Source organism: Penicilliopsis zonata, assembly GCF_001890105.1.
Source record: "Penicilliopsis zonata CBS 506.65 unplaced genomic scaffold ASPZOscaffold_1, whole genome shotgun sequence".
Taxonomy (NCBI): domain Eukaryota; kingdom Fungi; phylum Ascomycota; class Eurotiomycetes; order Eurotiales; family Aspergillaceae; genus Penicilliopsis; species Penicilliopsis zonata.
The window spans coordinates 304,629-318,139 of record NW_019208911.1 but is presented as its reverse complement, the minus strand read 5'-3'; the positions used below and the strand labels follow the sequence as shown (position 1 = coordinate 318,139).

The window sequence follows — 13,511 nt, the reverse complement described above, 5'->3', positions numbered from 1 at the left end:
CTCTGAACGACAGTGGATATGACTGCTCTACAGAACGGCGAGGTCGCCGACGACGTTGCCAAGGGCAGTGATCGCGCAGATGCCAGGACCCAGGCGAGAACGCGAAAGAGCTCCGTCCGGTGGACGTTGGGGCTGATTGTGCGGTATGTTGGCTGATAACAAACTATAGCTCGTACCGAGAGCAGATTTGTGCTGATACCCATGTCTCGCTCGGTTTGCAGTCTGGTTATATGGTATACCCTGCTTATGCCTTTTCTGCGTTGCCCGTCCCGTGTCGCCGATCTCGATTCCTCCTCGCCAACGGTCTGCAAACCCTATCTAATAGCACGATCCCATGTCGAGCCCTATGTCACTCCATACTACGAGAAATACGGCGCTCCGTACGTGGACGTCGCGCGTCCGTACGTGCAGGTTGTCAATGAACGTGTGTACACGCCCATGGCCAATGTGATGAGCCAAGGGTATGACTCCTACGGTGCCCCTGCGTTGGAACAAGCCGGTCTATATGGCCAGAAGCAGTGGGAAGCGCAGGTGGTTCCTCAGATCCGTGCTGTCCAAGAAGGTCTGAATGATATATATACAGCTCGTATCGATCCACATGTCCAGTATGTGAGGGGAACAGTTCTGCCATACTATGAACGAACCAAATCAACGCTCAGCAACACCTATTGGACATACATCGAGCCGTACTATGCTCGTTCCAGTCCCTTTATTGGCAAGACTTATGCATCCGGCCAAGAAATGCTTGTTACAAATGTCATCCCGTTCACCCAACGGACCTGGTCATCGGCGGTATATTTGGTAAACACTGAGTTATGGCCCAGGATCACTGGTCTCTACTCGGAGAATGTTGAGCCACAACTTGTCAAGATCGGACAGCGGCTGGCAAGCTACAGAGAGGGGAAGAGATTACGTACTGTGTTGGGTGATGTGGATAGGTGAGTTTCGGTTCCACAACGATGACGAATCTCATACTGACTTGCATATCAAGTGTCTTCGAATCGTCGACATCGGTCTCCTCTTCGACGGCTTCAGAAACCAAAGTGGTTGTTCAGACGACAATCGCCCCGCCTACGGCCAAGACCCATAAACCTACCGCCACTGCGTCGCCGACAACGTCGGTAGATCTCTCGCGGGAAAAGATTGACTCTGATCTTGAGATCTGGCAGACGAAATTTGCCATGGCGGCAGATAAGGGTGTAAAGGATCTAAATGACCGTATAAAGAGCATTGTCGCAAGCCACGTGGGCGGTGCGAAGAGCCATGGGCAAAGCCTTGCTGCAGCTTTGGAGCTTGTTGTGGATCGTGAAATATCGAATCTGAAGAAACGGATTATCACATTGACAGAACCGCTACCGGCCCACCAAGCTGAATCAGAGGAAGCTGCCGCGCAGGAGGAGCTTGTCAAGAGTATCAGGGATGCGGCTGTTGCCATCAGGGAACGTGCCCATGAGCTGAGAGAGTGGTCAAATGATTTCGACGAGGAACTAGATCGTCGTGTCCTGGCCGCTGTGGAGTCTACACTTCAGGTCCTCGACAGCATCCGCGATCTAGGCCTGCAGGAGATAGGCATGCGGTGGGCGTGGATGGATGGTGTGACCTACAAGGACTGGGCCAGGTATTATGCGCTCAAATCCGATTTTGAGGACTGGCGTATTGTAGTCAGCGACGTCGGTTCGACCCATGACAGTATCGAAGAGGCCAGAGCCCTTGTTGGCAATATCATGGATCAAGCAATGGACGTCGCCGAGGGCGCAGCGAAGGAGTTAGGCCGGCTTAAAGAGGTTGGGCGATGGAAGATCCTGGCTCGTGAAGTCAATGACAACTTCGACAGCAGATCCGACCCAATCCCCGAGCTACCAAAGCCCGAGTTGCCAGTCGAGAGCGGTGCGGAAGAGGACTCCGGCGAGTCCTTTGCTGAAATCAACGAGCCTGCTGGACATTCGAGTCCTGAAACATCTATTGTGGATTCAGAGGACACTTCGCAGACAGGTTATGTGGAGGACGAGGCAGTAACAGCAGTGTTGTCATTCACGGATGATCCTATCTTGGAGTCAGGACATAGCGAGTCCTCTTCAAACACAGAGGACTTACAAGCCGGAACTTCGGACATCGAGACCTCTGCCGGTATTAACCCCGAAGATTCGTCCGCCTTGGATAGGGAAAGTAATTCGGAACTACATACTGCGAAGAAAGTTTGGGGCGGAGCTGCCGCTCAAGCAGTTCCAACCCTTTTACCTACCGACGGTGACATTGTCGAAGATGATGGCCAGGCGGGATTTTCCGAGCAGCTCCAGAGCTTGGTTAGTGAAGCAGGTGACAGGTATGCAGACGCAACAAAGGCTGTGAGTGAAGCCTTACTCGGGTCCTCTTCGACAACGGGATTTGCCGAAAAAGCAACAGATGTGGTCCACGACCAATACTCTCGTGCTTTGTCTGCCGCGTCGAGTGTACTCTATGGCACTCCATTGAGAGCGGACGAGAAGATCTCCATTGCAGCATCTGAGAAATACGCCCATGCTGTTGCCGCGTAAGTACTTCCTCGGTGGCCTCCCATCCGGGTCTTCTTTATCTCGCTCTTCTTCAATAAGTCTAGGTCTAACGTTTCTGTCATGCAGTGCATCCGCTGTCATCTACGGCACTCCATCGAAGACACAAGCTCTCGCTTACATCACGTCCGTAGCCTCGTCAAGATTGCTGGAAAGCATTGCTCTCGCTTCTGAGGGACTCGCTCAGGCTCGAGCTATAGTGCTTCCAGAGCCAACCCCTACAGAAAACCACGTTTTACTTGATGCGCGCCGTCGTTACTACGAGGCCCTTGGGTACGCCCACGATCAATATTCCGCCTTTGTCTCTTCGGCCTCCCAAGCCGTCTACGCTTCTCCCACTCCCACGCCTCCTCCGACCATGTTTGAGGATCTGGTCGAGCAAGCAAAGGTCCATTATAGTCAAGCTGCATCCCTTGCATCTGCAAGCTTATCGGCCGTGGTGGCATCTGCAAGCTCCATGGTGCACCCGGATGAAGAGCAGCACGATGGGCCAAATATTCTCGAGGTAGCTTCATCCCAGTATAGCGCCGCTCTCTCTGTTGCGTCAGCGTCCTTTTCCAAGGCCTCGGATGCAGCAAGCTCAGCTATATATGGAACTTCCACCAAGCCGCTGGAATCTCTTGCTAGCGAGGCATCGGTCCAGTGGGAGCACATTGTTTCGAAGGTTAGCGAGCAAGTGTATGGGACTAGCACTCCCTATTCGCACCAAGTTCTCTCTGGCGCAAATTATTATTATGAGGAAATGTACAACTTGGTGTCTGAGGTGCTCGCCGGTGAAGACACTGCCTTCACTGACAGTGTGATGAGCAAACTGCAGGCTGTATATGAGACACGCCACCCAACATCCGTCCTGTCATCAGCAAGCAGCATCGCCAGTGAGGTCTACGAGTCCGCCTCCTCCGGAGTATCAGCATTTGCCACGAATGTTCCCTCGGTTGACGAGATATTCGAGGCCGCACAGGGTGCTGAGTCCCAGCTTACAGATCTCGCCTCCAGTGGCAGTAGCCTGGCATCCGAAGCGTTTGCTGCTGTAACCTCACAGGCCCAGGACTTTGCGAGTACAGTGCAGAGCGCTGCTCAGTCTGTCAAGGATGAGCTGTAAAATTACAGGAAAAAAAAAAGAAAAAAGATTGGTCTATTCCGATGGACCATTGCTGTCCTACTAGTTTTATCCCCTTCTTTTTCATCTGTCTTCTCTTCCTCTTCGTCATCAAGAGCCTGTCTACTACGCATGTCATGTTGATCGAAATCTCTACTCTCCGGTCCCCTCTGCTCACGACGCTCTATTCCCCATACAGTTTGCTTTGACCTAGGAACGCTTACGACATTTTCCTTCCGTGATGTTCCCTTTCCGCTCTGTTCTTAGTATTTGTTCTACGTTCCACTGATAGCTATCGCCCTTCTCTTTCTTTTTCTCGCTTTTCCCTTCGTCGTTTCTTTCCCTCTTTGTTTTGTCAGCTGGCTACAGTACTCGATATGGTATATTTAGTGCTGCACGGCCGCCGCAGATGTGGCCAGTACGCCAAGGGTGGCTTTTTTTTTTCTCTTTCGGTCTATTGAAATGTATGCCTACTTATTTATGAATGATACGAATTGCGACTTATGGACGGCTTTCTCTATAATGACAAGAATATATATGCTGTTGTTGTCTTCGATGACACATTTGATTTGATGATATACTTTTAGACCTCAGCGATACTGCACGCGAGCACCCCGCTTCTCCATCTTCTTCTGTCTCTTGCTATCCGCAGCAGGCTCACCCGCTCCAGCTCCTCCCATCCCGGCCAGCCCGCTCTTCATGCCCATAACGGTGGTGTAGGCCAACCAGCCCGAGTACAGCGGGATGACCGCCCACAGCCACCAGGCCCGGTCTCCGAACACACAGACAGCCCCCATGCAGCCCCAAGTCCAGTAGAGGACATCCCACATGTATTCCGTCAGCCCCGATGCACCGAGATCCTCACCGGCAGACCGGAGCGAGCCGTCAGCCGGGTTGAAACGCGGTCGACCCAGACGCTCCAGGTAGAACTCGATGAGGAGTGTGGGACAGACGAAGACAAAGTACTGCCACATGGACCGTGGGCGGTTGAAGAGCCAGTGTAACAGGAGGAAGACCACATGCAGGCAGAGGGTCGTAATATGGGTGCGTAGCAGGACAGAGGCATTGCGGGCCGCAAGGGTTTTGGCTGCTTTCTGTGGACGGTCAGCAAAGAACAAAGATAGAAGAAACATCGCCTGAATGTGGAATTAATCCACGTCCACTCACCTGAGCCATTGTTTCGATGATTTTCCTCTTTGTGGTTGATTCACGTTGAATTAGACAGGGAACAATGGACCACCACACAACTAGGCCTGTCAAACCCCCACCTGGACCCAATCTGAACGACAATAGACAAGTTCCAAATAAATAAACCTTCAATACCAACCACGATGGCTACAGGCGAGACAAAGACACGCGGTGGCCCCTCGTGGTGAAGTGAACGTTGGAGAGAGAGAATCGGATAGGGAATGGCGTTGCCCACCACGACGACGCCCCATTCGCCGCGCCTCCACCAGCCACGCTCCCCCCAAAACATCACGATAGCGACAACGCCCTCAGCATCAGCAAAGAGATCGAGAGCTGGCACGCAGCGGTCGCAACCCCCCTCCCTCCGGCGCGTTTATTGAGCAGAGGAGACTATTTGGGCGCCCTTCGACCCCTGATACCATATGCATCGACACGCTGAGCGGTCGTTCCTAGCTGCTATTCACTCAAGGGCGCTGCTGCTTTCCCGGACGTCATTCATTTTCACCGGGCCTCAATAGGCACCTGTATTCACCTTCGACGCTGGTGGTGAAGGCGTGAAAAAAACAGCCTGAAGGAGCTGCAGAGAGGCGCGCTGGTTCCTCTCAGAGACGTTCGCTTTCTTCTCTCTCTTCTGTTCTTCTCGCCGTTGCAAAATCGTGTCGTTGCTTCCCAGACCACCTCCCCCCCTTCAACCACGACGAGACAAGACGAGCGAATCCTCCTAATGCGCCTACGAAACGAACCCTGACATTACATATTCTTTGATCGGTTTTAAAGCTCATTTCCGAATCCTGCGTTGTTCTACCTCGAAAAGCGGGTTTTCCTTTCGCGAAGCCCAGCTCAGCACACCATGTCGCCATCAACCTCCCACGTTTCCAGCCAGATGAGGCAGCTCATCTACTACCATCTTGACAACAATATGGTCCGCAACGCGCTCTTCATCGCCGGTCGCCTCTACGCTCACGAGCCGCGATCCTCGGAGGCGGCGTACCTCCTAGCGCTATGCTACCTCCAGAACGGGCAGCTGAAGGCTGCCTGTGATTACAGTCGAACCGCCGGGTCCAGGGGCACTCATTTGGGCTGCTCATATGTTTTTGCCCAGGCGTGTTTGGATATGGGGAAACATATCGAGGGGATTACTGCGCTTGAGCGAAGCCGCCCCCTCTGGGTTTCCAGAAACCACTGGAGTAAGCATACGCGGCAGATCTTCTGTTCTAAGGTCTCTATCTTCATCAAGTCAGATTGCTAATATCTGGAAATTTTCTAGACAAACACAATGAAACACGCAGACAGCATCTACCAGATGCAGCGGCGGTTCTGTCTCTGCAGGGAAAGCTGTGGCAGGCGCAGAAGGATTTGAACAAGGCGGTGGAATGCTATGTCGAGGCTTTGAAACTGAATCCGTTCATGTGGGATGCTTTCCTCGGGCTTTGCGAGACTGGTAAGTCTGTCCGTTGTCCATTTTATGGATCGAATCTAAAGTTCTTTTGGCTGTAGGAGTCAACGTCCGGGTCCCAAACATTTACAAATTGACCCCTGAGCTGGCTGCAATGGCAGCAGCAAACTTTCAGTTTGACATTGACTCGCCGATCGACAAAGCGTCTGCTGGGCCCTTGCAGGCGCAGTCTCACACAAATCCCACGTCAGATCCGTTCATGGCATCTTCTGCCCGGCACGATGTCGGGGCCACCTATGGAAGCTCTGCATTGTGGGAGAAGTTGAATGGAAGCACCGTCAGTGTGGCGTCGGTGGGAGCTTCCGGTATTAATGAAGGTGCCGAGACCCCCGGCGCTCAAAGCAGCGAGTCGGATGAGTTCCGCATTGCAAATGGCATGGAAAGCAACGAGGGTCCCTGGGAACCCCCTCTGGCACCGGCACGTAAGAATCGGACTATCCAGCCGATGGGAGTGGAGTACGCCATGGAACCCCCGCCTAGGATGAAGTCGACAGGCATCAGATCACGCACAAGGGCCAGGGTTGAACCAGAGGAACACTTGTTGGCCCAGGCAGAGAAAGAGGCACATGCCGCTCCTCGGATAGGGGATCGTAAACGAACCGTCTCTGGCCAGGTTGCTCACCCGGCCCAGCCGTCCGAACCAGGAGCTCCGCAGCGACGCAGTGTCCGCCTTTTCAATCAGATCAAGCCGACCACCAGCAAACTGGCGAGCAGCACCCTGGGTGGTAAAGACGGGCGAGAGCTCAAAAAGGTCAAGGCAACGGGCGTCAAGGGACGCACTGCGGCTTCCCACGCGGGTCGAGTCGTGAGTGGGAATCGCAAGCATCTCAGCGAGAGCTCAGAGGCGGATAGCAAGGAGCATCGTCCTATACCTCCTGTGCATGCCACTCTCCCCACCACCTCCCTCAAGACTGCAGCCAACGAACAAGCCAAAAGTGTTGACGCTCTGGGCTGGATACTAGAGCTGTTTTCCAAGCTCGCAGCAGGAACCTTTGCGCTCAGCCGCTACAGGTGCCCCGAGTCCATCCAGATCTTCAGTTCGCTCTCGCAGGCCCAGAGAGAGACGCCTTGGGTGCTGGCACAGATCGGCCGTGCATATTACGAGCAGGCCATGTACGCAGAGGCGGAAAAACACTACTTCCGGGTTAGGGCGCTCGCGCCATCGCTCATGGACGATATGGAGATTTACTCGACTGTCCTCTGGCATTTGAAAAACGACGTGGAACTTGCCTATCTGGCGCATGAGCTGATGGAGGTCGACCGCCTCTCCCCCCAGGCCTGGTGTGCAATTGGTAATTCCTTCTCCCACCAACGCGACCACGACCAAGCCCTCAAGTGCTTCAAGAGAGCGACACAGCTGGACCCTCGTTTTGCGTATGCTTTCACTTTACAGGGCCATGAATACGTCGCCAACGAGGAGTACGACAAGGCCATGGATGCGTACCGCCAGGGCATCGGCGCCGACAACCGACATTACAATGCCTGGTACGGACTGGGCACCGTCTACGACAAGATGGGCAAACTGGACTTTGCCGAACAGCATTTCCGCAACGCCGCGAGCATCAACCCGACAAACGCCGTCCTCATCTGCTGCATCGGCCTCGTCCTCGAAAAGATGAACAACCCGAAGGCAGCCCTGATCCAATACGGACGTGCCTGCTCAATCGCTCCTCACTCGGTCTTGGCTCGCTTCCGGAAGGCCCGGGCTTTGATGAAGCTGCAGGAACTGAAGCTCGCCTTGGCAGAGCTGAAGATCCTGAAAGACATGGCGCCGGACGAAGCCAACGTCCACTACCTCTTGGGTAAGCTTTACAAGATGCTACAGGACAAAGCCAACGCGATCAAACATTTTACCACGGCCCTCAACTTGGATCCTAAGGTAGTCTCCCCCCTCTTCCCCTTCTCTCTCTTAGATTGGTCATTATTTTCTTTCTGTTTATGCTCACTCTTTGCAGGCGGCGCAGTACATCAAAGATGCAATGGAAGCTCTCGACGACGAGGACGATGACGATGACGATATGGCCTAAACTCTTTCTCTTGGATGACACCCCGATCTATCCTTTTGCCTCGTTCTTTTTTTTCCCCCCTCTACCAAATTCATCCTGGGTCTCCTCCATTCACGGCCTGGCCTTCACATAGGGTCTCTCTCTCTTTCTCTCTCTCTCTCTCTATCTTGTGTTTTTGTTTTCCTCGATTTTCCCGCACGGAGCATCAGCATTACGGAGGCGTTTTACTGGCCGGTTGGTTAGAAAGATGAGATGGAAGCATGTCTACCGGCATCACGTTCTCAGCGACGACGGTGACGAGCTTGTACATTAGCGAGGGTTGGTTCTTTTTTTTTTTTCTCCCCAGCGGTACTTGGGCTGCATATGAGAGACGATAGCGCTGGACGATGGTTTCATGAACATAGGACTGTCGACAGACTTGCACAATCAATATTCTTAATCCTGCTCTGGTGTTAAAAGACATGAAATGAAATATAAAAGAGTTACCTGTACTATGTAGTCATAGTGTATACCTACCTACTGAGGCGGTGAGAAACTGCCCAGCAGAACCGTCAAGATCATCTCGACGTTGGGCCGCCCGCTGTTCCTCGAGACGTTCAACAGCACAAGGACTCTATTCCCTGACTCGCTCCGGTCATGGCCAGTGGACGTTGAAGATAATAGCACGACCATAGTTTCCTCCGAACCTACCACAGCAACTGTCGCCGCCGCCGGTGCTGCTGCTGCTGCTGCTGCCCGCCATGTCGATCTTCTCCTACCTGGCCTCGGGCGTCAGCTCGTTCGTTGTCGTGACGCTGTCGCTGTTCGCGCTCGGCAGCAAGGTCCCGCGTGCCGCGTTCGTTGCGCGGTGTATGGCGGCGTACGGCTCATTGATCCTGTGTGCGACATACGGTGTGGTGGCCTCGATCGTGCTGCGGCTGGTCGGGTACGGCCGGGTGTCGCAGTGGGCGACGGCGCGCAGCTTCAAGTGGGTGATGCGGTACACGACGGGCGTGCGCTTCGACATCGTCGAGGGGGTCGAGCATTTGACCACCAGGCCGGCGGTGTTCATCGGTAACCACCAGACGGAGCTGGACGTGCTCATGCTCGGCACCATCTTTCCTCCGTACTGCAGTGTGACGGCCAAGAAGTCGCTGCGCAATATCCCCTTCCTTGGCTGGTTTATGACCCTGTCGCGCACCGTCTTCATCGACCGGGGCAACCGCGAGACGGCCGTCAAGGCTGTCGATGGCGCTGCCGACGAGATCCGCAACCACCGCCAGAGCGTCTTCATCTTTCCCGAGGGCACCCGTAGCTACTCGGACAAGCCGGAACTGCTCCCCTTCAAGAAGGGCGCCTTCCATCTCGCCGTCAAGGCCGAGGTTCCCATCGTCCCTGTGGTTGTCGAGAACTATTCGCATGTCATGTCGCCGCGGGCGCTGCGCTTCAATGCGGGGGTCATCAAGATCAAGGGTGAGAATGTCCTTCACATTTATATATATATATATATATACGTGTTTCTGATTACTTTATAGTTCTCCCCCCTATCAGTACTAAAGGTCTCACAGCCGCCGACGTCAACGAGTTGACCAAGTCAACCCAGGAGATGATGCTTAGCACTCTCGTTGAGATGTCCCATGCAGAGAAATCGGAGATCACCACGGCTCCCAATGCAGTCTCGTCGGCAATCGAAATTTAAACCTTGAACCCTTTAATTTACATCCTATTCTCTCTCCCACCCCCCTTTGTTTTTCTTCTCCCCCAGCTATTTTGGGTCGTGACGAGTGGATGATAGAATAGACGAGCTGATGCAATGATCATATACTGTACATAGGGGGTTTATACCCTGTTCTCAGAGGACTATGGTTATTATGAAGCCTAGAATAATATTACCATTTTCTTCAGTCAACCAACCCAAGTCAAGTGGTCCGTAAACAGTTGCATGTCCCCGTCGCACAAGGAGCGACATCTCGCTCAATATCGATCCGTCGAAGCCTTCCCCACGTCTCGGGGTGATTATCAGATGATGGCAAGGCCCCGATGGTTCCGCCCCTAGCAGCAGTGGCGACAAGGTAATCCTGCTCGAACGCCACCACTTCCACCCGGACATCCGTCACTTTTTCCTTGTGTAGCCAGGTCTGAACCCCCGTATAGGCGCGCCCCCAGGATAAGCTCTCGTCGTCGCCGTCCTCTCCCGTCAAGCTGTCGACCGGGTCTGGAGCCACCACGTCGGTGAACTCCAATTCGCGGAGCCAGGGTGCGAGCAGCGCTTCGCCCGTCATCTTGATGTAGGCTTCTTTCAGCGCCCAGTAGGTGTAGAACAGGCGGATCTGGGCGTCGATCGTGTCTTGTAGGTTGTTGGCGGGATTGGCATGCGCCGGGGTCTTCTTGATCGTTCCGAGCTCGAGCGGGGAAAACACCTCGGAGAAGATATCCACAAACTCTTCCAGTCCTTTCGACGTGGTGATTTGATCTCGTCGGCCGCGTCGAGAAGGCTCGTCCACACAGGTGATGTCAATCCCAACCTGTGGTGTCGATTGGAGAGTTTCTTTGTCAGGAGATGGCGAGATAATGGTCCCCGCGAGGGCAACCATGGACGCCTGATGGCTGACGTTGAATTCAATGCTGGGAAGACTCTTCCCATCCGCCGGTGGGATGAAACACGGGCGGTGGTGTGGTGCCGGGGTCTGACTGATGCTGACCGCATGCCATGGTATCCGGCACGCCCTGTGGATGAAGAGGTATTTAAGCAGATTCGATGCGAGTGACATGTGCCGGTCTGCCAGGTGATAGTATTTCTTCACTTTCTCCTGATCCGTCGGTTGGAGAGTCTCCAGCAGAGGCAACAACGACGTCTCCGACGTCAACGACCGAGTGTCAATGTACCACCGCTGCAGAATGGGTAGAGCGTGCTCGTCAGCCATTCTGGATGTCAACAGCTATAAACAAGGGCTGTTCGTAGTTGTAATCAAGTCGTATATAAATCAACGCTGGATAGGAAATGCTAAATCGTTTCGTAGCTCATAACGCCATAATCATATCATTAAAAAGAGAAATCATGTACAGAAAGTGCTTCTAAATACCTACAGAATACGGAGTCTCCGGAGTACAAGGAGGGGCAGCACGTGCCGATAAGAGCGGGCCGTCGATAATCCGGTAGATCCGGGAAGATGATAATGAAGGCGGCGATGGAAAGGGTGTTTTGACTCACAAGCAGCATGATGACCGGGATCACGGTGGGTGTTCTGGCCCTGCAAGGCGCCTTTATAGAGCATATTCAGTTGCTCAAGAAGGCTGCAGCCCGCTTGGCGGAAGAAAACCCGTCGTTTGATGATCACTGGGAGTTCATCGAGGTGCGGACCCCGCCCGAGTTGGAGAGATGTGACGCCCTCATCTTGCCGGGGGGCGAGAGCACGACAATGTCCTTGGTCGCGGCGCGGTCCAACATGCTGGAGCCCTTGAGGGACTTTGTGAAGTAAGTAGCAGCCCCTTGGTGGTAGCGTTGCGTGTTTCAAGGCTGACGGCGGCTGTCCTTATCGCAGGGTCCATCGCAAACCAACTTGGGGAACTTGTGCTGGTCTTATCTTATTATCAGAGTCTGCGAATCGGACCAAGAAAGGAGGGCAGGAGCTCATTGGGGGTCTGGATGTTCGTGTCAATCGAAACCACTTCGGCCGACAGACAGAAAGTTTCCAAGTACCGCTAGAATTGCCGTTCCTGAACTCGGATGGCCAGCGAGGGGAAGAGCCCTCCTACCCGGCAGTCTTCATTCGGGCCCCGGTTGTTGAGAAGATCCTTCCACACCACCAAGGCATTCAAGTCGAGGAAAACGAGCGAGACGAGACGGTGGTAGCGCCGTCACGCCAGGCAAAGGACCAGTCGGCCAGAGCCATGATGGAGGATCATGTGCAAGTTCTGGCGACACTCTCTGGAAGGGCTGCCAGGCTAGCCAGCGAGGGCAAGAATATCAATGCCGAGAAGGAAACCGGCGACATTGTCGCGGTTAGACAGGGGAATGTTTTCGGGACAAGCTTCCACCCCGAGTTGACTGACGACGCTCGCATCCATTCTTGGTGGCTCCGTCAGGTGAAAGACGCTGTGGGGAAGAGAACATGAACAGGAAATTTTTGGAAGGATATGAATGATGTTTTTTGATTGGGTATCAGGTAGATCTTTCCTCCCCTTCTTTTGGTGATAGATGTACCGTTCGATAAGAGATGACCGTAGTATACACGCCGTCTTTGCGCCTATAGACCAAAATAATTCTTCACTTCAACTTCACCTACCTTTACCGTAGTCCTCTTCCTCTCGTTTGCGTTGTTCCTCGTATGCCCGACCATAGCCTCCACGCCCAGGGTCGTATTCTTCTCTGTATTCGTCACGGACTTGACCACCGGATTTTCCACGACTAATCGCAAGCACGACGGTTAGCAGCCTGACAGTCATCTCTCAGCAGTGCTCAAGCGTACCCGTATTGCCGACCCTCCTCAAACCCCGGATCAAGGTCTGTTCGGATAATTCTCTCATCCAGCTTTGTCCCTCCAATGTATTTTAGGCAGTCCAGCGCGTCTTGGTGGTTGTAGTACTCGACGAAGCAGAAGCCACAGGGGGTCTTATGAAACCGATCGAGGCCCATAACGAGGCGTTTGATTTCACCACACCTACAATAAAAGGAAAGATATGTAAATTACCCATCAAAAATCAAGAAGAATCGATTCAACTTACTTCGCAAACAGCTCATGGATCTGTTCCTCAGTGGTGTAGAAGGAGCTAGACACCTGTCAGCACAGGCACCCCGATAAATGATCCAACCGTCTCGTCTTCCTACAGATTGCCAACATAGAGAGTAGTGGCGTTCTTCAACGACGACGTTGGGTCGTCTTGTCGGTCGGCATCATCCCGGTCTGAATTATATCTTCGCTTCTTGTTCTGGCGGTCGACCGTCAGCCCACCGTCCTTCTCGTCATCACTCGACATCGGCAGAAGAAAAATTACACACCTTTCCTACATAGTAGGCGCTAGGTCTATCCAGCCGATCAATAGTCGCCTCTCGTTGCAAAACCATTGTGCCTCGAATGTCGACGTCTGTCCGTATATACGGTGTGAACGTCGAGTGAAGTCTGGAGGTGAAGGTAGAGAGCTCCCATGCTTGGCGCGCTTTCGGCGGATAGCTTCCGCCGCGCGACATTCAAATTTCCCAGTGCGCATCTACGGATCTCTCTTTGCTCAAGTTC

General features: G+C 53.5%; 7 protein-coding genes across 7 annotated transcripts; 4 read left to right on the top strand and 3 right to left on the bottom strand.

Annotated features, from left to right (window-relative positions):
* Positions 1–18: 18 nt before the first annotated feature.
* On the top strand, positions 19–3,651 carry ASPZODRAFT_11404 (hypothetical protein; the record flags this gene model as incomplete). Its single annotated transcript, XM_022721074.1, has 4 exons — positions 19–143; positions 222–938; positions 992–2,530; positions 2,619–3,651. The coding sequence occupies 4 exons, from the start codon at positions 19–21 to the stop codon at positions 3,649–3,651; spliced, it is 3,414 nt and encodes a 1,137-aa protein (XP_022585049.1).
* Positions 3,652–4,238: 587 nt separating this feature from the next.
* ASPZODRAFT_137696 (hypothetical protein) lies at positions 4,239–4,824 on the bottom strand (the record flags this gene model as incomplete). Its single annotated transcript, XM_022724376.1, has 2 exons — positions 4,239–4,742; positions 4,816–4,824. 2 exons carry the CDS (start codon positions 4,822–4,824, stop codon positions 4,239–4,241), a joined length of 513 nt encoding a protein of 170 aa, XP_022585048.1.
* Positions 4,825–5,316: 492 nt separating this feature from the next.
* On the top strand, positions 5,317–8,341 carry ASPZODRAFT_126421 (hypothetical protein). The gene is made up of 3 exons (XM_022721492.1): positions 5,317–6,023; positions 6,104–6,277; positions 6,334–8,341. Exons 1-3 carry the CDS (start codon positions 5,687–5,689, stop codon positions 8,298–8,300), a joined length of 2,478 nt encoding a protein of 825 aa, XP_022585047.1. The 5' UTR covers positions 5,317–5,686; the 3' UTR covers positions 8,301–8,341.
* A 697-nt stretch (positions 8,342–9,038) lies between these two features.
* ASPZODRAFT_148029 (hypothetical protein) lies at positions 9,039–9,976 on the top strand (the record flags this gene model as incomplete). The annotated part of the gene is made up of 2 exons (XM_022725316.1): positions 9,039–9,750; positions 9,813–9,976. The coding sequence occupies 2 exons, from the start codon at positions 9,039–9,041 to the stop codon at positions 9,974–9,976; spliced, it is 876 nt and encodes a 291-aa protein (XP_022585046.1).
* A 28-nt stretch (positions 9,977–10,004) lies between these two features.
* Positions 10,005–11,809, bottom strand: ASPZODRAFT_200027 (hypothetical protein). Its single transcript, XM_022727514.1, has 2 exons — positions 11,489–11,809; positions 10,005–11,168 (listed from the first exon to the last, which is right to left on the bottom strand). Exons 1-2 carry the CDS (start codon positions 11,495–11,497, stop codon positions 10,197–10,199), a joined length of 981 nt encoding a protein of 326 aa, XP_022585045.1. The 5' UTR covers positions 11,498–11,809; the 3' UTR covers positions 10,005–10,196.
* Positions 11,349–12,643, top strand: ASPZODRAFT_200556 (hypothetical protein). Its single transcript, XM_022727520.1, has 2 exons — positions 11,349–11,752; positions 11,820–12,643. Exons 1-2 carry the CDS (start codon positions 11,496–11,498, stop codon positions 12,391–12,393), a joined length of 831 nt encoding a protein of 276 aa, XP_022585044.1. The 5' UTR covers positions 11,349–11,495; the 3' UTR covers positions 12,394–12,643.
* Positions 12,556–13,342, bottom strand: ASPZODRAFT_148026 (hypothetical protein; the record flags this gene model as incomplete). The annotated part of the gene is made up of 5 exons (XM_022725315.1): positions 12,556–12,685; positions 12,747–12,938; positions 13,003–13,047; positions 13,106–13,206; positions 13,277–13,342. 5 exons carry the CDS (start codon positions 13,340–13,342, stop codon positions 12,556–12,558), a joined length of 534 nt encoding a protein of 177 aa, XP_022585043.1.
* Positions 13,343–13,511: the final 169 nt, after the last annotated feature.